At 34.2% G+C, this 23,265-nt stretch overlaps 2 protein-coding genes across 10 annotated transcripts in view; both read right to left on the bottom strand.

The window, feature by feature from the left end:
* Window positions 1-555: 555 nt before the first annotated feature.
* Window positions 556-7,960, bottom strand: LOC143224965 (uncharacterized). Of its 4 annotated transcripts, none has more exons than XM_076453522.1 (4): window positions 7,854-7,960; window positions 5,577-6,117; window positions 1,376-2,735; window positions 556-818 (listed from the first exon to the last, which is right to left on the bottom strand). In XM_076453522.1, exons 2-4 carry the CDS (start codon window positions 6,094-6,096, stop codon window positions 746-748), a joined length of 1,953 nt encoding a protein of 650 aa, XP_076309637.1. In that variant the 5' UTR covers window positions 6,097-6,117; window positions 7,854-7,960; the 3' UTR covers window positions 556-745. The 4 variants fall into 4 exon arrangements, with proteins under 4 accessions (XP_076309637.1, XP_076309636.1, XP_076309635.1 ...); XM_076453521.1 differs by having other exon boundaries at window positions 7,477-7,933; XM_076453520.1 differs by having other exon boundaries at window positions 7,765-7,902.
* Window positions 7,961-15,653: 7,693 nt separating this feature from the next.
* Window positions 15,654-23,265, bottom strand: part of LOC143224964 (meiosis regulator and mRNA stability factor 1-like) — a 40,278-nt gene continuing 32,666 nt past the window's right edge. For all 6 annotated transcript variants that reach the window (XM_076453513.1, XM_076453514.1, XM_076453515.1 and 3 more), the window contains one exon: window positions 15,654-17,518. In XM_076453513.1, coding sequence (XP_076309628.1) covers window positions 16,734-17,518 — 785 coding nt within the window. In that variant the 3' untranslated portion in view covers window positions 15,654-16,733. The remainder of the gene's footprint in view (window positions 17,519-23,265) is intronic.

The following is a 23,265-nucleotide window of genomic DNA, read 5'->3' as shown; positions in this document are numbered from 1 at the left end:
TGTACATTCAGTATTGAGACAATGAAAATCAGATACACAATACTATTGGTATACAAGCAAGTTAAAAATCAATGTCAGCATATACAGGGTAAACAAAGTACACACATCAGCACTAGAACACAAATATAAATATATTTATATTAACACAATTAACTCAGAAACATGTCTAGATCAAATGCATAACACACATATTTCAAATCACATTATTTCTAAATAGCACATGTATAAAATTAGGAATGAATGAAACAAAGTGTTACCAGTATTCAGTCACACCAACAGTTTCTCCTTTAATAATTTGACTGCAACTGCTAAAAATGTGTATGGATTTTTTGCGAGCCGTTCGCAGTATGCAGCACACTTGTGCTCAGCTGGCAGAGACAAATCATACCTTATACAGCAAATCAGCAGTTAACGAGTTAATATTATTTTTTAAAAAAGATAGATGTGCAAAGTGTTTGATCTGTTAGATACCATCTTCTCTCTTTTATTTAAGTTATGCAAGATGTAAAGATATTTGTAATTGTTCTAGATTGTATGAAATAATGACCACTCAGATTCATTCCTGAACGTATTTAATACACTTTTACCCTGATATACATCACTAAAAGTAAAACAGAAGCATATACTTACTTCAAGTTGTAAACTGAAGTTCAGCCTTTCAATTTAACTTAAAAATTACATAACTGTAACAATTCAAGATAAGAGCTAAATGAATAATTAGAATTTGATAAATAAATTATTAAAATCAGTTTTCAGAATGAATGCGTGATCTCCTCGGCTGCCATTCCTCATCATCATCGCTTGGAGCACTGACATACCTAAAAATTATATACAAAATATAAAGTAATAACATTTCAATTAAGACAAAATGGACACAGAACAAAGAAAGAGCTACCATTATAAATGCCCTAAAGATTAGCATCAAAGAGCTTTAACTTCTGGTTAGTAGGTGGAATCACATCTTCACATTTTAGATCTTTTTTTCATAATCTCATCACATCCCTTTTAAGCAAAATAAATTTGTCATGGCATCATCTAGTCTGTGAACCTGTATAAGTTCTATATTTACTTTGGGAAACAAATCTCATCAAGTGATGAGGGGGGAGGGGTAATAAGGACACACACAAAAACATCTGTTACTCATCTTATATATTCTCAAAATTTTCAAGAATCTTTGTATATGAACATTATAAATAATATGAATAGTCTCTTATAATGCCTGGAGTTTAAAAAACTGCTGTAATTTAAAAAAAGTCTCAATTAGAGAATCAACATACAGTGCACTAACACGACCTACTTCAGTTAACTCAGCCAGTCAATTGATAAACATTTAACCACATGTGTATGAAAAATAAAAATACCTATACATTTATACCTCATTATCAAATCCCATGTTCTTTCAGGCACTTCCACCTCGTATTCTGATTCTGTGTCCCATTCATCATCTGTGATGTCATCACTAAGTTCTTCAGTCTCCAAAGGAGGAACCCATTCTGGATCATCTTCTACACTGTAAGCTTCCAACATAGCAGCAGTTCCCAGCAGCTCAACTCCACATGAACTAGTTTCTCCCATACTTCTAGTTTTATGTGTCTCCTCACTTTTTCTCTGTGTTACAGTGTCTTGTCTCACTTTTCTAATTCTTCTTGTATTCTCTCCAGACCAGTTATTCAATGAATTACCTTGCTGTGGTTCAGTCTGCATATAATTTTCTTGGCTTACATTTGCTTCATTTCTTCTTCTCCTTCTTGTGTTAAGTTCAGTGAAAGTACAGACTTCCTGCTCAAAGGAAGGTCTTCCATCTTGAGAAATATCTTGAGTAACAGTTGTTTCTCTAAAGCATCCAGATGTAAAACCAACTTTACAGCTTTTTTTTTGTAATCCATTTGTGCATCTACTGTAACTAGAATTTCTTGGCTTTTCTTTATAAGTGTTTCCATTTTCAGTAAAATTACTTTCATTAATGTAACTACTGCTACATGTGGCTTCCTGATTAGAATCTGGACTGTCATCAGAACTATCAGAGAGAGACTTAATAGGAGCTTTACGCTTCAGAACTCGCCTCCTAAACCTAACTGGACTGTCACTTTGATCTTCAGAATGTTGGTCACCTGCAACCCTTGTTAAAGTTTCTGGATCATTATCAGTACCTGAATCACAGGGGAAAAAAGAATCTGAAACAACAAGTCTTCTAAATCTGTTTCTAGGATAAGAAGAATTCTGATTCTCACCCACATCTTCTGTGGTAGAAGAAAATACATCTACGATGCTGGGAGTCTGAGGAGCTAAATTATTAGAAATGTTAATTAACTGTTCAGTAGTTTCTGCATCCTGTCTCTCCAGATCTTCTTGTGAATTGCTGGTTCTGGAGGGTCTGATGTGAAGATTCTCAGAATGTTGAGTTTCTGGGTCACCTAAATATGAAATTTCTGATATGTGGATCTGTGAATCTGAGTTCTCACTTGTAAAATGTCTTGGAGATTCGGGTAAAGATAAAGAGGATTCCATTGGAGAAAAAGATCTCTGAGAAAATTCACTATTGAAGGTATCTGAATAATCTGAAGAAAAATCATCAAATGTTTCACTTTCCTCAGAGTTGTTCGTAGATGGAGAAAATGTATCTGAAATTTGAAAACTGTCATCATTTGGATGATTTTCCTTTTCCTTTAGCCTTGTTTGAAGTTTTTTTATTTCTTCCTTCAGGACATCATTTTCAGCAATATACTTTCGAGCCTCTACATAATGGAAATGCATTAAGATAAAAGCAATGTTTAAAAGTAATATGTAGAATATAAAAATACATTTATTTTGTACATAAGTACAACTAAATTGAAAATGTTTAGAAAAAGTGTTAAACTTTTTTTTCTTACAAAGTTTGATTAGGAGAGTATTTAAAAACAAAAAATTATTACGCCTTGATATTTTTCAGTTTATACAAGTTATCAATAATTCATCTCAAATCAATTATTATTAACTTTATGGTGGTGTAACAACATCAGAGTTAATAAATGAAAAAAACAACAACTAAAGTTACCGAATAATTTAGTATTCACAGGATTAACAAACTACATAATCTCCACCTTTCTTTATATAGCATCTTACAATATTATTTATTTGTAAAAATTACCTACCTGCACAATACAGTCTAATCTACTTGTATATCAGCTATTGATGTTATTTTTTTCAGACACACTAAGATGAATGGAGGATAAATGGAAACAAGAGCTATATTTGAATATCATATCAGTGCTACAACTGTAGAATTTGAGTTTCCTACTGACCTGTACTTCTACAAACACAAAAGAATGGTAGAAAGGCTTGGAACAAATGAGAAAACATTATATTTCTCCAGTAAGGAAAAGAAAAATTGACTATCAGACACATCAGGCCATACAACTTGACATATTATGTACTCACATGAGATGGGGTGGTAAATTTTAAGAAATATGGGGCTATTTTGTTCCATACAGTGCAACAACATGTTAACAGGAAACATTTCGTAAATGAAATACCAAGTCTAGTTATTCAAATGTTGGAAAGTTGTACTAGAATGACATCCTAAGGAATATTCAGTCCTTCCTCACCATAAAGTGGTATACTGCTGAACCTAAAGGGAGAGGCCAAAAAGTATTGTAAATGTGAAATTTTCCAAGTAAAGCTATGTCTTGCTACAAAGGTCAGATTCATACAAACAGAAGGAAAGAAACTGCATTGGCTCATACAAGCTCCATCTTTTAGGTTTATACCAAACTTGTTTTCAAATGAAGACCTAGATGAACAAGAAATTTACGTCATAAGTGAGACATAAAAATATGATCAGCTACCATATCTATGTTATTGTCTGCTTTATTACTAAGTGGTATCTGACATCTGAAATGGTTCATAATAATTTAGGCATACGTCCATACAAGAATGCCCATGACAGAGGACATGACCATCTGCATGGACATCACTTTCCTGTTTACTTAATAATTAGTTGTATCTCAAACCAAACTACAAAGGTAATGTTAAGAATTCCTAAGTGAATAATACAGCAAGTATGATAAAGGTAAGTCTTAATGAACCAGTTAACATGTGAATCAAGACAGAATACCAATTACCTGTAGTAAGGCCACCTCCAACTTGACGAAGTCCACCACTCATCGATGCAAAAATGGTAATCTCCGCAGAGAAAATACATAAATCATTCATACAAATATAAAGTCAGTTGATACAAGCCTAAAATGAAGATTTCAGGACAAGTGCAGAATGGCATTAAGTAAAGAAAAAACTTCCAAGGATTCAGAAGAAATAACAGAATATGCTAATAGAGCTATCTATATTCAATACCCAGAACTAACCAGAAATATAGTAAGGCTGTCAGTTCAACCTCCAGTAATGACATTCACATATTTTGTTCTTTTATTTGTTCATTTGCCTGCAAACATCTCCCACAAAGTTTTGGAGCCAATGTGACTACACTCAGTGTTGTCTGAAAGGTGCCTTTATCTGCATAGCATATCTCTCCTGCCCCTAACAGAGTGAATGAAAACACATGCAAAAGGTAGTACAGGCATGATGGAGGAGGGGGGGTCTAGCAGTAGGTTTTCAGTAAAGCTGTTTTCAGTACAGATTTTATGTTTCTGACCAACCTTGGAGGTTCCACAATCATACCCCTTCTCACAAACTATCGGAACCAAGGTTTGATACCAATGCACGTTATGCTGTAACCACCGTGGGGAAATTTTTCACCAGTTTTCCTAAAATATATGATCTTTTAAACAAAGGCAAATAAAACAAAAAATAACATTAATCAAACATGTCTTGATAGCATGATTAATAATGAGCAACTCTGCAGCTGACATGTTAGAAGAGACCCGACCTAGTACGAGACTTAACTAGGTCTCAAAGGTCTCTGCAGAAAACGTTTTGCTGCCCCCCTCCACCCAATTAAAACTTTTGTTGTGCTTCAGAATATTTTCCCTTCAATGTCAAAATTCAAATTCCTATTTTATGGGGCCTCTTCACAGCTCCTGGGGCAATTTACCAACCTATTACTGTGCCACTACCCCACAGAGCACACACTGAAATTGCTGACAGGTGAATTTGAGTCTGTTAGAGCGATATAACATGATGGCTTGAAAAAAAAAAAGTCCATCAATGTATAGCTTTATGTAGTTTAGATTTCAAATAAAACTTGGACGTGTGTGCGAAATAATAAACTAATTATAACTGAAGTATAACTGTGTTTTTCAGTAATCTGATAAATAAAGGAAACACTTCTGGATCCAGGAACAGAAATCATACTTAACTTTTTGAACATATGTACTGTTAGGCATACTAATAAAACAGTTCAATTTTAATAGAACATAGGAAAATTACTTACCCCAAATAAATTCAAATACAACCGGCATATGCTAATTTTGCCGTTTAACTTTACCCATTAATTGTATTTTTTATATTAAAAGTTTCTTTTGTTTTTCACTAGAGATGAAACCTAAAAATAGATTATGTAACAGAGGCTCCGTTTGGCTGTACCCTCTGCTGTTGACTGATGAAGTAATACAGAAACTAAAACATGATCTATGTATATTTACCTGCTAACTGTTTTTTCAGTTCATCAACACAATTGTGTTGAAACTTCTCCATGAATGGAATCTGTAAGCCACAATCATTTGGGCATGTTATCAACCTATACTTGCAATCACTAAATTTGTGATGTTCAAGTTTCTTCCTTATCATTTTCTTTCGACACTCTGGGTTTGAACATTCTACAATCTCATGATTACAGACTTTCCTGTGCATCAAGTAGCTACCAAGTGTAATTTTCTGATCACAACCTTGAGTAAAATTTGGACACTTCATGGTTAGCCTTGATATCATATTTGTCACAATAGGCACAACTGGTTTGATATCAAAAACATATGTCTTCTTTCTGCAAATTGGGCATGTTTTGCGGATATCTAGCCAGGAGCTGATACACGATCGGCAGAAAACATGACGACAAGAGCATTCCACTGGATCACAGTAAACATTTTGACAAATACTACATAAAAGTTCATCATCTGGAGCTGGATCAAAATTCTCTACACTGTAAACTGATTTTGGTAATGACATATTCCTGTTTCAACAGACACACTGAAAAATAAAAAAATAAGATATTGATGTCCTGTAACTTACAAGAATTTATAACTATCTTAAAATAATTTTAAAATTCTTTGATATGAATAACATTTAAACCTGAGATCAAGAAATGTATCCACATTTTATATAAATGTAACTATGGCGTAAATAGAATGACTTAACAGAAAGAAGGTTAGCAAATTTGTAATAATATCACTGAGTTTGTAACAAATTCATGAAGTGTAATAAATTATCCTCTTGAAATAAAACAGATGGTGAACTAATTACAACTGAAAGGAATGCATAAATACAAAAAAAATTAAATATTTCCCAAGGAAGTTGTAAGCAAGCTGAAAATAAAAACAATGTGTTTACAGGTAATCCCAATAACATTTAATGAGAGTTTGACCAGTTTGGGAAATGGAAATTAGACTGGTACACATAATTTTTTTAAAAGCTTCACAGATCATTACCACTGAAATAGTGGTTTTGTTAACTTTATGCAATATATTTATTTTATTCATTTTGTTTGGATGTTTTTATGTCAAATGGTTCGTTTGCCAAACAACTTTTTTAGCAAACCAATAACTTGTACTAGCTACTTTTGTAGGTTGTCATAATCCTAAAAATAGTCTGTTTATTTTTCTTGAATATATAAAAAAAGTCAGTTTATCTAAGTACTTTATGCTATTATACTACAGAATCAGAGAACAAATATATAATTTTTTCTACAAACAATTTACTATTCTAGAATTACATTTTATGTATCACAGATATTGGCAAAGCATGTAGCCCATACAATGTTACCATCATCTCAACAAGTAAATATACCTAGCTCTTTTTAACTAATATCCATACTTCTCTAAAATGCTAGTTTTCGTATGCAATAAAATTACCAAATTCTCACTAAAAACGTAAATATACAGATGTATCTAATGTGTAATGTTCCCTTTTTGTCTCAACCCTCTCTCTTTCAGTAACATTTTGTTTAGACACCAACTTTACATGTTCAAGTGAACAGGCTGTACTGTTTTTCGTAACAAAAAAAAAGCAACCAATACAGTTAGTATTAACCTAATTTTAAAGTACAGTTATAATGTTTATTATTGATATCAATATATTTTTATTTGTACTTGACAATAACAGACTTAAACTAATGCTTTAAATCTTTTCTTTTTTACAAACTTTTTTACCCTAAATATCCTATAAATGTTTATTTCCATTCTGCCAAACTCTCTCAACATTAAGTTTAATTTAAAACTAAATGAGTTAATCATTTTTAATCAATTATTTTTGACCTTCTCTCAATATATTAATCTTAGTGGTACTTAATCTATTTCCAGCGTATAATTCACTCATACTCTGAAAATTAACCCACAAATTCATCAATCCACCTGTTGCTTTATCAATTCCTCAAATCTATTCTTGTCTTTTGAATTCTGCTCCCTTCCTACTGTTTTTATTTTCTACGATCTATTACTATTAGTACTAGTGAATGTTAATAAAGGCATAAGCTCAGCTACTAAGTGTACCGTATCTTTTCGTAAGCCTACTTGTGAAACTGAAACTATATTATATATTGTCAAAAGGATAAGTTTTAAAATATAATGCACACAAATGGTGATGCTCAATACATAATTTCAACGTAGCCATAAAATTTACCTTACGTATCTGAAAAGCGCCTATTTAATATATTCTGACATAATGGTAACATATAATATTTCTAGTATTACATAAACCTAACAACTTACTCCTATGTTACGTAATACTAAATTTATGGTCGTAACGTAAATACTCAATGAACAGCTGTGTCATAACAATTATAAATATTACATGTTCTTTATACGATATATAATGGTACGTTAGTTTCGTAGAAATTTAATTTTTTTAATAATAAAAACCCAGTATTAAATAGTTTTATTTCAGTTAAATGAGTATATCAACAGCTATACAGCGTCAAAATCAATCATCTATGTTTTCACTTTTGAAATTTGAACTTTCTTTTTTTCATACGGAGTATTTTAAAGGACATTATTAGATATGAAAAAGCTTTCATTCTTTGTTTTCAGGCCCGGCATGGCCAAGCGTGTTAAGGCGTGGAGTCGTAATCTGAGGGTTGCGGGTTCGCATCCCCATCGCGCCAAACATGCTCGCCCTTTCAGCCGTGAGGGCGTTATAATGTTACGATCAATCCCACTATTCGTTGGTAAAAGAGTAGCCCAAGAATTGGCAGTGGATGGTGATGACTAGCTGCCTTCCCTCTAGTCTGACACTGCTAAATTAGGGACGGCTAGCACAGATAGCCCTCGAATAGCTTTGTGAGAAATTCAGAAAACAAAAAAACATCTTTGTTTTTATCGCAAACCTCCATAATGGATTACTTGAGCTCTGTTCATTGCGAGGAATCGAATCTTGGACATTAGCATTATAATTACTTATAGTTACCTATGAGCTACCGAGGTGAAAATTTAACTAAATCACCAGAGTTGGCTAATATTGTAAAGAAATGTAGAATGTAATGTTTTTCCAGCTTTTCGAATCTAGTGTTGTTGCTTGTGTATTTTGTTATAGAAAAGCCACATCGGGTTATTTGCTGAGTCCACCGAGTGGAATCGAACCCCTGATTTTAGCGTTGTAAATGCGTAGATCAGCGGGGGACACCATATATTGTTTCAAGAATTTAAAACATGTGTTAAAAGTAGTATTCACTCTTTTAAAAAAACTAGCGGAGTTGCATAGACCGGAAACTTACTGCTGACCTAACTGAAGACTACGTCAAAGATGCTAAGACAATATACTGCCATCGTTAATGTTAATCTACAACTCACAATCCACGATAAAGGATTGACTGTTACTCGTATAATACACTCGTAATAGCGTGGGAAATATTTTGCGATATTCACGGATTCAAACTTTATGTACTAGCTCAAAAATACAGAGCTTTCTACCACCGGGCCAATGCTTGCAATTCTGAAAGTGTGCGAAGGAGTAGACAATTAAGTTAAAACTAAGTTAATAAAAAAACGTGAGGGCATTTACTACCCTTTAAATAATAAATAAATAAATAAATACAGTTTTGAACTGTAGCTGTGATTTAAAAAATATATTATTTACCTTAGTCTCTGGTTATAGCTGACAATGTGGTAAATACGTATTAAGTTGTTTCATGCTTCCTTATTTGCTGCCCGCTAGTACAGCGGTATGTCTTCGGATTTATAATGCTAAAATCAGAGGTTCGATTCCTCTCGGTGGGCTCCGCAGATAGCCCGACGGTGCTTTGCTATAAGAAAATATACACAATACACATACTTCCTTACTTAAACGATGTCTTGCATGGCCTGGTAATTAGAATGTTCCATTCGCACGTCGCTGGTTCAAATCCTTGTGTCCACACCAATTTACTTGAGTGTATTCTTTAATAAATAAGTAAACAATGATAATAATACTATTAATAATAAAGCTATTTAAATTATGTATCTCAGAGAAAAAATTGAACAATCACAATTGAACAATATATATATATATATAATAAAATGACGTAACAGGTAGTTTTTTGTTATTCATTTAGAGAACAATTTTGATCTCTGTCCGAAAATTATTAGGAGTCTATATACACCTATCAATGCTGATGCTATATCTTTCTTTGTTTCTGAATTGGTCCAAAGCTACTTGAGAGTTATCTACGCTAACCTTCCATAATATTGAAGCCATAAACTGGGCTAAAGGCAGCTAATCAATACCATCAACCTCAAACTCTTGGGTTACTATTTACAAACGAATGATGGAAGTGACTAAAATGTTGTAACGTTCCAACGGCTGAAAGGGCAATCATGTTCGATGATGGGATTTCAATTTGGAAATTAGAGCACTTGACTCTTTAATTTTAAAGAGCACAGTTAAGTACGTTACACAGAAAAACAATTTGAATAAATAATTCAGCACGTCACGTAACAACCACAATCGACATTCATTCGCAGTGGAATGGTGTGTATTATAAATTAATTTAGACAATAATTGCTTTGGAAAGGGCATGAAATAATCTTTTTTGGGGCAAAATATTCATAAACTTAGATTATAAAGTTGAGTTAATGTGGAGGACTTTCCAAGATGGGGATATTTCTTGTACTTAAATGCATTGGAAAACAAAGAAATGTAGATCAACTTGAAAATCAGAACTCGCAACAAGTCATATCTCAGCCGTAATACGTAAAGTGTGACTGCTTGCAACAGGTGAGAAACCTCTAAGGTTATGGTAAGTGACACAAGCTGCATACAGGCGATAGTATGCAACATAATCAAGAAGGATATTTATCTGAAAACAAGAAGGTCAACACTGTAAGCGTTTACCGAGATAAATCTTCCAGTCATGATATTTATCTAGGCACTGCATACCTTAAGCTACTGGAAAATGAAACAAGTCAGTTATTCGTGTATTCTGCATGAAAACATAACAGTCAAGGTACTGCATCTGGTTGAAACATGTACAGGTTTCTGTTGGTTAGATTGCTGAAAACAGACCTTGAAAAACAGTCATTCTCATACACTAAGTGAATTATGAAAATCAGGATCAGGGAAGTATTGTACAGTGGAACGCCGTTAAGCCGCGGTATTTGGGGGGTCAACCTGCTTAACCGCGGCTTAAACCTTTGTGACTGAAAAGCCGAAGTCGCCAACAGCTCCGCCGAGGAGCCTCATCCGGGCCATTGCATGATCATTATAATATTAATGTATAGACTATTCAGGTACAATTGACAAGTGCCGTTTTAACACAAACGACCAATGCATTGCGATGGTTCGCTTTTCCCTGTAAAATTTGGTGTTCCCGTGTTACATGCGGGCCGCCATGTCAATATGATATGCTCACTATTAATTCAGAAAATGAAGTGATTTATATTGGGTTTGTGGCCAATATTTATACAGTTCCATAAAAATATCGGATTATCGAATTAAAAATAATACTTTATTTATTGATCACTTTTTTCACGGATTTACTTTAATGTATGGAGAGGTGTGATTCGGTAACAATGGCGGCCTTCATAAAGCTGACATAGAGAGCGGATAAGGTAGATTAACGGTCGATTTCTATTGTAATATATTTTATTTATTTCCCAAATTAAAGCAAATCCTTTTTAAATATCCCCTTGAAGTTATAAAGACAAGGAGAGTGTGAGAAACTTTAAAAAGCCAGGTAGTAGATTTAATACATCAAAAATTTTGGGACAAGACTTGCTACAGCGGCTTAAGCGATTTCGCGGTTTACTGGTCCGCGGCTAAATGGCGCTCCACTGTACATTGTACTTTAGACAAAAACCTTACAGAGGAGACTATGCTTTTGGGTCATTGTTAATGTATACAGTATTCAGATAGAGCATGGCATGAAGTGAATCTAAAATCATTTTAATTTAATATTTGGTGGGATTCCAAAACATTTAAGTCTATATTAATGTTTTCTTTTATTTCAGGAACCCATTCTTCATACCTTCAGTACATGATCTCACTCTGTGGCGAGTGCTGCCTGGTCAGGTATTCTACAATTCAAAATCCATACTGTACAGCCATGTTCACTCATTTTTACCATTCCATAGCTTTACAATGCTTAATGTTGAGAGGGAGAGTTTCACATGATTGCTTGAAGGTCAATAATCTCGTGATGTTGCTTCATAAACTTGCTTGTTTCAGACTGTACTTCCCATGGACTTCGTGGATAAAGCAGAAGAGGATAGTTTCCCAACCCTTGATTGAATAAGTTGTGATGGTCTGCTTTTCAATATAGTATTTTGTGATGACCCATTGCACACTCTCAGTTAATACTGTTCCTCCAGACTATTCTATGCATTTTCACCTCCCCCTTTTTTTAAGTGAACTATGAGAGTCTTTACCACTTACCAGTTCTAAACTGTTGGACCAACCGTGAAGGCACCCTGCTGGATGTTTCATACAAAAAAGACAATACTGTTGAGTAAAAGGTAGGGTGGTGGTGTTCTGCTGATGTAGATGACGTGCTATCCTTCAATATGCATTATACAATTATTAAAGAGTGAGACATCAAATTCCAGTTTACCCCTTCAATTGGGAGCACTCATCCAGAAGTTGGTACCTCACAGCGGGTTTTGGATTTAGAGTAAACAAATCAACATAAGTCCTTGTGTATGTTTATGGTTGTCTATCTTTTTCTCTTGATTGCACTCCTTTGTTGAGAGCAATGGGAGTTGATCTGGTTCTATTCTTTTGCTATCATTCATGTACCTTTATTCAGGATGTTAATGCTTATCTGATGGTTCTGGTCAGCTTTACTGTTGAGGGAGTAGTTTGTTTACGTAGACATCCTTATGATACCAGTTGTCGGATTCTCAGATCGAGACATTCCTCAAATAATGTGTGTTATGCCCTGGGGTTAGAATGGTTCTAGATTCCCTCCACTCCCTGGGGCTTGAGGTGAAGACAGTATGATCCTCTTCCTATCCTCTCGTGGATGTCGGCTGCCAGTGGCATTGGTTTCAGATGTAATTGACTTACAAAGTACAGTTCGTTTTGCCCTAACCTTTTTACACTGTGGGATTCATCCTTTATTTACCCACTTTTCTGCCTCTTGGGATTGATTTGAATATATGTTTAAGGGTTTGAATACATATTCTTCCTCAATTCTCTCCCACTTGTATCTACTCCTATCCTTTTTCTGACCTTTTTTACCACTCTTTACAGATAAGCAAACAGTGTATCTGGTCATAAGTGATGTTGTTCCTCTCTTCAGATCTTCCAATCTGACTCTTCTAACACTTTGGGATGTATGTCTGTTCTTCTCTTGCACCAGTCAGCCTGGCATTACCAGGTGGTAAGGTGCACTTGCCTCGTAATCTGAGGGTTGCAGATTCAACTCCCGTCAGAACCAAACATGCCCTTTCAACCGTGGAGGCATTATAATGTGATAGTCAATCTCACTATTTGTGATGAAGAGAAACCCTCTTGAAGTAAAAATTGTGTCTCAGGAGAGAGGGAATTTGTGATTCAGAATGGTGGCAAGTGCACTGATGTGAGGAAACTGCCATTGATCGAAAAGTCACTGGAAATCAAGAGGATTGATAAACCACTCCATTAGATAAATCTTGTTGAGACAGGAAAGATAAGTTGCATTTGAGTCCAGTAAAGGAGGTCCAATGTACAAAAACAGTAAGATCTCAGCAATATGCTGCCACTATTATAGAAATGATACATCACCAGATGATCTCTGATTACAGATAGGAAATGATCCAAAGCCCAATAAATGGCTAGAAGTTCGATTATATTGATATTTAATGGCTGTTAATCAACAGACAAATAATTGAAAGTTTCCTGGTGATCAACCCATGCTCTTCAGCTCCAAGGGGTACGTCTTTAAACGATATAAGTGTGGATGAAGAGGACGAATTGGGACACCTGCTGATGTGCAAGTCTTGTCCACTGAAGATATTTTGATATAAACTTGAATCATATTACTAGACCTTTTATAATTCCATTATTAAGTAACACATCAAATCAATGTTTTATATACAGAATTTTTAAACATAACTTTTTCTTAAGATAATCACTGCTTATTCTATAAAATATTTAAATGTGATTGATAAACATCACTTTGGAGTGTTTTAAATAAAGAGCCAAAAGGTTTTTTTTACCAGTTGTATGTACATGATCTATAATTACATACGAATGATTTCTTACATCTAAATATGAACTCAACAATAAGAACTACCTAGAGGTATTGGAGAATGGGGAATTACTTTATGCTATATAGTTTGTAAATATTCAATTAGTTTAAGTACATCTTTATATTAATGAAGCTACAAACACCTACAAAAACATGGGTGGCTCTACCTAGTTTAATTAACTTCAAGTAAATAATACAATAATGATTTTTTTTGTATTGGCTGAAAAGAATAAATCATACCAAATTAAACTTAATTGACTAAATAATCATACTAATGAATAATAATCTCCTAAAGATATCTTTCTGAATTTTAAATTGAAATTTTGCAAGAATATAAAAGAGTAATATATATAAAACTATCCTTTAGCTTTTTTCTAAAAAGTTACTAAATCTCTACTGTTTCTTTTGATTTATTTGTTCTAAAATTTTGTGCAAAGCTACACGTACACTATCTGCACTAGCTCTCCTTAATTTTGCAGTGGAATACTAGAAGGAAGGCAGCTAGTCATTACCACCCACTACACACTCTTGGGTTGCTCTTTGACCAATGAATAGGGGGATTGATCATCACAATATTACACCCCCAAAGCTGAAAGGGTGAGCACTGTGACCCTCAGATGACAAGTAAAGTGCCCTAACCACCTGGCCATGTTGGGCCAACAAATTTCTGTCAAAGTCAGAAAAGCATTAAGGTAAATCAGTTTCCACATGAATTGTTGAGCTTAAAGTATACAATTTGTTTATATTGTTTAAAAGAGCCAGTAATGTGAAGACAGCTTATTAAGTAGCCAACAGATTAAGCTTCAATATCTATATCAAATTAACCTATCAGAGCCCTAAGATTCAGTGCATTATTGAAGTGTGTTCATTACTGAGAGAAAAAAAAATTCAGAGAAACAGGAGAATCTTATTTATATTCTTTAAAGTTTATCTTACAACTTCGTGTGTGCACACCTGAAAGTGATACCATATAAACAACTGGTTTCATGACACACTGGTGTTGTGGAAGTTGCTAGAAGTGTCATAAGAGTTTTGCCAAACTAAAAATAACTAAAACATTAAAAAAAAACTGCAACTAAATAGTGCATGTGGAAGAACAGGCACCATGCACATCCATGTGAGTATGTTGAGGTGTCACCAACAGAGTTGAAAACCACTAACCTGAAGATTGATTCCTTATAATCCCCAATATCATTGTTACTGAGATGCTACTAGTAATATTTGTGACAAAAGTTTAAATTAAAAATTAAATGAAAGTTTCAAATAGCAGCAATCTTACAGCAACATCTATCATTTTGGACCTTATAACAAGACTTTCAAAAGATATTGGCAAGTGTCTTTTTTAATTGACTAAAATATATTTATCATACAACAGCTAAAACTTTTTCATAAAATATAACAAAAGATGACTGATTATCAACTTAAGTATCCAAGAAAAAAGTGAGACAACATGGATTACAAAAGTAGATAAATAATTAGTAAAAATAATTATATCCTAAAGGCATTCAAAATGTAGACCTGAGAGAACATGGGTTATCAGATATTTTGAACTACAATTATACATAAAAGCATTTTTATTTACTGAGATATATGTTCATAAAATAAACTACTTAAATACTCTATACTCTACTTATAAAATAAGATATGAAACATTATTTTAAATGGTTAAATTAAACATGTACTAGTAGCTATTTAAAATCAATAAGCTAAATTTTTACAAAATAACTTAATATATCATAATTCAACTGTGTGTTATAAACAATGAACTGCTTTTAATACTTAGTGAGAAAAAGGGATGTTTGTTGCTATTTTTTCAGTTCTGTTGCTATAATTGTTTTACAATTCTTGTTGTTATAAAAAAACACAAAGCTTCCTCTCAAAATAGTTTTATTTTGTCCCAAAACTACAAAAGTATTAGATAAAATGCTACACCAGACAGTGAACAAACAGAAGCATAACCTTTTTTTTTTATTGACAACAACCTTGGACCAACTTATCTCACACAGTGAAAGTTAACTGAAAACCTATTATTATATGGTGAAACCTAATAAATCACTAACTCAATTAGTACCAGCTATAAACAGCAAAAATCCAGGAGTACTACTCTGAAGGAAGATTTCCCTATTATAATTTAAATTCAATAAATCTTGTTCAAGCTATAATTTGTAAACAAAACTATAATTATTTACTTTCCTTTGAACACTTGTTACAAGAAGCACTAATTTAGATAAGTTTAAAACCTGGAAACATTTATTGAAGAACTGGTTGCTTTCACACTGTTATTTTACTTGTATTTGTTTGGTTAATGTATAAAATGATACACCAATTGTACATATTGTTTTGTGTTTTACATTATAATCTAATAATTAACTTCTAGCATTAGTTAAGGTTATTCTGAGCTAGTTACAATTATCAAATACAAGTTTTAGAAAATCATTGACAACCATATTTAAGAAATTACTTACTTTCAGCAAAATATTTCCCCACATCTTTCTCTGATTTTGAAACAAATGTGGACTGTTGTAATTCACAATATAAACCTTTTGCAGTAGTGTAGAAATAATGTGATTATCTAAATGTATTTACAAGAATTAACATCTTCATTACTCTAACTATCTTATGCACAAAATATATATTACAATCTAATCATTAAAAATGCCACAGGTTTTACCTTTCATTTATTATAATGTTGACATGCAATTTTTTACCTTCCTTAAGTACTTCAAATTAGTCACTAAATAAACATTTCTTCAGAATCTGTTCTTATTTAATGAAATCTTAACTCCCAGAATATCATTTTAAGTTTTTTAATATATAAATAGAGACAGCATCAAAAGGAATGAGAAAAATATTTATCATATTTAAATTTATCCAAACAAACAGAGATATATTTAGAATAAAATATTAATGTAAGGAACTTGATTGCAAATACAGATCACATCTGAAAACCTCATGGCATGAGAGGGTTTGTGAAGTGGGCTGCAATTCTGCTTCGTGGACGTACGTGTAAACTTTGTAAGCTTCGCGTTAAGTTTTCATAGCTATTGGAAGAGCCCAAATTCCTTGGTAATGAAAATGGCTCCTGTGAAGTGCTTCGTCTAGCACCAGTAACAGAAGAAAAGTTACGAGGAAGTGTGCTCGAGCGGTTGCAACTAAAAGTAGCAGCCATGAGATCTGATTTTGGAATGTTGTTAACAGCTTCTTTCATACTAGAAAGTTCTGTTGATAAACTACAGACAGAAGAAAAATACAAAGAATCTGACCATTCCTGAGAGGTTCCTGATACATCAACAAGATGATGAAGATTATCTTGAGAAAATGATGACTTCTGAAGAAGGCAATCATCTTGTTCAAAACTTGAAGGATTATCTGTTGTCATCATTGGCTTATTAGAAGTTATATCCATGTATGATGACCTCATTGGAGATGCTTTGCATATTCTCTGTGTGAAATAAGAGTTTCCTAAACATATATTATTAATTCTTTCTGTATCACTTAAGCTTGTTGGAATTGAACTGAAGGTATCTTCTGTGTGAAATGAACTTGCAAGAGACGTAGTACATGTTTGTTCTGTGAAGGTTAAACTCACTGATGTCAGATCAGACATATCTTCCACTACAGGATTGTAGAGTCTTTCTGTGAGAAGAGAGTCAGCTGGAGATGTAACACTACTTGGTGACAGAGACAAGATTTTATGTTGTTGTTCTTCCAAGCCTTGAACATCCATCACTGTACCTAAAAGATAAATACATTTATTGTATCATCTAGCAAGTCATCTTGATTATCCCATAATGGAAATAACTATGCAGAAAGAATAAAAAAGAATGAATGTGGCTAACAATCCTACAATTCCCTCAAAAATGATCACCAGTCAAAAAAAACATTATTAATACTCTGAATTGGGGTAGTTCAAAGTGTGTATGACATGACCATTTTTTACAGACTTAAATTCAAAATTTAATTAAAGTATGTTGTTGTCAATCTTCACCTATAGCCTTGACATGAAAACATAGTGGCCTAGTTTCTTACTCAAATATTTATATTATCCAAATTTTTATTTATTTTCTAAAGGAAGTATTTCAATAAATTATTAGTATTTACTTCTCTGTATCTATCACAGGACATTTTTTTTACTACAAATTACTCATTTGGGATGTTCTTTCTAATCCTGCTTGAGCTTCTGAGTTTTAATACAAATTATGCACTCATTTTATGTATATTATTAAGAGATCAATCTTCCTGTTTCTCTGAAATAAAAATCAGAATGTCAAACCCAAACATCATATCTTCTTATCACATTCTGCCTTTCAAAAAAATGTTAATAATTTTCTTATAAGTTTGCTGTTGAATTACTTATAACCAATACAAGGGGAAAATTTTTAATTTACCAAATTTTTTAAGTTATTCTGATGACAGGCTTGAATGATTATACCATTATTTTCATTCTCTGCTACTGTCAAATAACCTTAACCAGCTAAAGCAATTATTTTATTTTAAACCACTTATACCTTAATGAGAAAAATGGTTAAACCACAATAGCTATATGTTATTGTATTCTTTGTACATATTGTATTCTAAAGTTAATATTTTAAATAAATAAAAATTCAGTAAAGTACTCACAACAACCAATATCAAATATTAGGGTTAACTTTTACCTAGACCTTGAATGCAAAAAGGTACAAGATCCACACATAAGTACTAAATTTCATATACTTTTTCATGTATAGTTTTTATTTATTGTTATAAAAGTTGTAAGTTTACTGTGCTGATAGGTACTCCCTCCTTTTAAAAGATTAGCTATTCTTGTTTATTTCTGGCCCTTATATGCAAACTTTATCACATATGCCACAAGCCCCTATTGGAATCAAATAATTTCAACATGTCTCTCATGCAAATCATCATGCATCACTTCTCCATGAGCCTCCCTTTATGCACCTCTACTAAACTAACATTTCAATGTTTGCCATATGATGTTAGCACCAGAAATGAGTGGGAAGGAAAAGTGGGAAGTGTGAAAGGAGGGAAGTACCTGTTGGAAATACATTTTCAGTATAGGAAAATTACAACCTCCAATATGGTACTTCCCTCTGCTCATAAAATCAGTTAGAATTGCACATCAATTATTTGGAGAGGCCAGTGCAAAGGGAGAACAGATGCATCACCCAAAAGCATCCAAAGGATACCTCCATATCTGAGAGTCAGATCAGAGGACCAGAAGAAGGAAAACATGCCACTTCTGATACAGGGTTAAGTATATTTTTTGCCCACTTGTGTAAATTGTAAGAAATCAGGGTATAAAATGAGAAGAGCACATCCAAGTTGGAGAGAATGTAATAGGAAAGTAATCCTAACCAGAGAAAGATATGGCAAATCATTCATAAAATATGGAAAGTAGGTAAACAAGAATATTTCCTATGGTGTTGAGTGGCTAGGGCATGGCAGATTATATTTGGTAAGTCAACTACCTACAAAACCTCCTTGCAGGATACCAACATCTGCACAAGGGAAGCATGAGGATCATACACCTTCACTTCAAACCCAAGAACCAAGGATTTGAGAAACACCCCAATTCTTGGGTATGACAAAACATTAGCTCTGAGCTATCAATTTGGGAATTTGATATGCAGTTTCTAAAGGAAGTTTACTGCATGCAATAAATTTCCATGACCATGAAACATGTCAGAACCATCCAAAAAGCAATAACATCAATGCTAGAAGAGAGAATGATGGAGAGCCCAGTGTAGAACCAGAACAATTCCATGAATCTCTGCTGTGAACCACAACACAGAAGGAGATATCAAAGAAGGAAAATAGGCAACCAGTAACCTATGTGAGGACTTATGTTGATTGATTCACTCTAAATCCAAAACCAGTCTGTGAGGTACCAACATACACGAGGATAGGATGAAGACTACAAATCAAAATGGGTAAATGGCATTTCGATTTCTCACTAAGATGTATGGTTATTTTCAGTTTGGAGGATATTACATCATCTTCACTGACAGAACACCAACACATTACCTTGAACAGAATGGTTAGAGCCATCTTATGTAAAATCCATTCAGCAGGGTGCCTCCATGGTCCACTACCCTAGTGATTAGAACTGATAAGTGGTAAGAACTCCCAAACTCCACTAGAAGAAAAGAGAGAGCTCAGAATGAATTAGAGAGCCTGGAGAAACACTGACACCCAAGACAGTGCAATGGGCAATCACAAAACTCTATTTTGAAAAGTAGGCCATACTATTTAATCAATCAAAGCATGGCAGGGATGGGCAGCTATCCTTTTCTGCTTTACCCATGAAGTCCACGGGTGGTACAATCTGGGATGAGCCAATTTATGAAGCAAATATTGTAAGTGTATTCAATTACAAGCAATCTTGTGAAACACCCCATCTCAAAGGTGAGGGTGAAAAGTCACAGAAAGTAAAACATGAGTTAACGTGGCATACAGCGAGGATTTTGTGTTAATGAATAACTGGTTAAGTAACACTTTCTGAGAATTCAGGTATTGAAGGTATGAAGAATGGGCCCGTGAGAGAAAAGAAAGCATTAACAAAGAAATTGCCCATTGTGAGATTGGATAGGTGGAAGACAAAAACTTGAAGAAGTCAAAATCACAGTATGATGCAAGTAATAGGAGATGAACGTGTTAGGGTTGAGCAACATGCCTGATTGTATGATTTCCTCTAAAGCCCAACAGAGCCAAGAAGTTAGGGAAAAAGTGACATGTCAGATTTGATGCAAGGTACAGTGGAAAAAGAACAAGGAGGAATGAACTCAACTGGTGAGGGTAAAAGGAAAGATATCTAGATAAAGTGGGTTGCCATGAGATAAAGAGACATGAATAAGAATCATGGAAAGAAGACATGTGAGCAATAAACAAGAAAAGGCAGGCACAGAACATAAGGTCTATCTGGATCAGGGTGGGGGTAAAGATGAGAAACGGAGGGAAGGAGAACAGTTAAAAAGGAGGATTTACCCTCATGAGCTGTTGAAGTTTTAGGAAGGAAGGAACAAACCAGATAAAGGGGAAGATAGGTATAGTGGTAAAGTGTGTGTGATGTCGATGGCTAACAAGTAAGGCCTTGAGGGGGAAGGAAATATGCATTATGGGATAGGTATAGCAAAGAACATGAGGAAATAGGTTTGAACAGATGTATAGCAAGAGAATGGAAGACCACATTAGTATCTTAATCAAAAACAGCAGGTTGCTCAGGAGGTTAACAAATTCAGAAGTAACAGATTAAAATGGCAAATAAGGGTGAGAGAAAAACCCTGCAGTAACAGGAAAGATGAAAGTTATGGAATAAAATTGATAACCTGAAACTGAAGAGACTGAAGACTGGTTGAAAAGCTATGTGAGAAACTTGAAGACATCAGCAATAGCAGGATGAGCAGTAGGAAATGCATGAGCCTGGGCCCATGTACAAAAAAATCTTTCTTTTTTTGCCGATACATTTCCATGGTGGAAGTATGGATGTAATTAGCCAAATGAAAAACTACATGATAGGAGAAACCTGATCTCTTCATCAAAGACCAGAAAAAAGCAAGGCATGAAGATGGAAAACATTAAGTATGGGATACAGAACCACAGAATAGGGCTGATGAAGGTTGGGAAGTGGTACAGCACTGAATAACTGTAGTTGGAGTAAACAAGGAAATTATGGTTGAACAGGCCAATAGGGAGGAATCAGAAGGACCCAGCACAGAGTCACATGGGATAGTAGGATAAACACACAGGAATTTGTGTGACCAATCCTGGCTGAAGGCATCCATAGCCAAAGCCCAAGAATGAGGTTGGTTGATTTCGTGTATTATGGCACAAAGCAGCTAGGCTATCTGTGCCAAACATCCAGTAAAAAGTTAAAATTAAAGTAAATTTAGTAACATTCATAAAAGGAAATTAAGATAAAATAAAACAAAGTTTAAAAAAACAAATAGCATAAAACCAATGTTCCCATCTAGTCTACAGCATTAAGAGAAAAACTACAGTAATACAAGTTTCAGAGAACTTTCTGTAGCATAACTGTAATTATCATAACTTGCCAGGAAGACTAACAGGTAAGTACAAAAAACACCATCAGTCACCTGAAGTTGGCCTTTCCAGTCCTGATTCTGAGTTATTTGACGTTATGGCCATTTTAAAAAAGTAATAAAAGTTTAAAAAGACTTGTAGGGAAATTGTACTAATAATTCACCAGGATGACTAACATGTAGTTCAAACAGCAGCATTAGTCACCTGAAGTTGACCTTTAAAATCCTGGTTTCGAATTATTTGATGTTACAGCCATTTTCTAATTTCAAATCGAACTAGATGGACTGTGATTTTTAAAGGGAATCTTATTAAAAAAATCTAATGTATAAATTAAATACTTAAATAGCATCAAAAAGATTCATGGCCTTTAAAAAACTAAAAACATTTCTAAGGTGGACAGTGTCATCATCACCAATAACACTGTCTAACATTATGGACAAACCTTGGAACAGAACATGTTTCAAATGGTGCCATCATTGAGAATCATAACAATGGTAAGAAAGTAAAATATGGTTTATGGTGACCTGAGTGTAACACACACTACACATTGGTGCATCAGTTCCAGATAAAAGAAAATGATGAGTTAAAAAATTGTGGCCAATGTGTAGTCTAGTTAGAAGAACTTCCTCTTTCCAATCCTTATGTAAGCAAGATGGCCAAAGTCCAAAATAGGGTTTTATTTGGAAAAGCTTGTTTCCATGTTGCTCACTCCAAGTCGATTGCCAACTGGCATGGAGCCAAGCCTTGAATACAGGACCATAGACCATTATGGAACAGGCACAGTGATGATAGTGCCATAGCAGATAGATTTAGTTGTGATGTCAGCGAGCTCATTCCCACGAATACCAACGTGGCAGAGTATCCAGAAAAACTGAATAGTAGTAGATGTTAAAGAGAAATGGGCTAGTCGGTTTTGAATATAGGTGAGAACAGGGTGTGAACTGACTTGAAGCGATTCCAGGACCAGTAGAGAACTAAGTGAGTCAGTATAAATAGTGCAGTTTGAGTACTGCTTAGCTTCTATGTGATCCAGGGCAAGAGAAATGGCATATAGTTCAGCAGTGAACACAAAAGCTGTAGAGGGGATTTCTACAAGCAACCACTAAACCACAACAAACCATGGTTGAGCCCACACAGTCACCTGATTTTGAACCACTGTTATAAATAGGAATGGAAGGATAGTTCAAAAGATGTTCAGCAAATAACAGACAGTACTTCAATCAGGAGTGTCTGTTTTCCTCAGATGACTTAAAGATAGGTCACATTTGGGGACTGTACAAACCATGGTGGGATGAGATGACCAGTGGATACCACAATGTTATCCAAGAACAGGCCCAATTCATCCAACTGTGCCTGGATATGAAGGCCAAAATGAGCAATGGCAGATTGTCTGTTCTGAAAAAGTATGACCCATCAAGGAAGGAAAACACAATCCCAGGTGGGAT

Source organism: Tachypleus tridentatus, chromosome 9 (genome assembly GCF_004210375.1).
Source record: "Tachypleus tridentatus isolate NWPU-2018 chromosome 9, ASM421037v1, whole genome shotgun sequence".
In the NCBI taxonomy this organism is placed as follows: domain Eukaryota; kingdom Metazoa; phylum Arthropoda; class Merostomata; order Xiphosura; family Limulidae; genus Tachypleus; species Tachypleus tridentatus.
The sequence above is the reverse complement of the archived record's forward strand: the minus strand, read 5'-3'. Positions and strand labels throughout refer to the sequence as shown.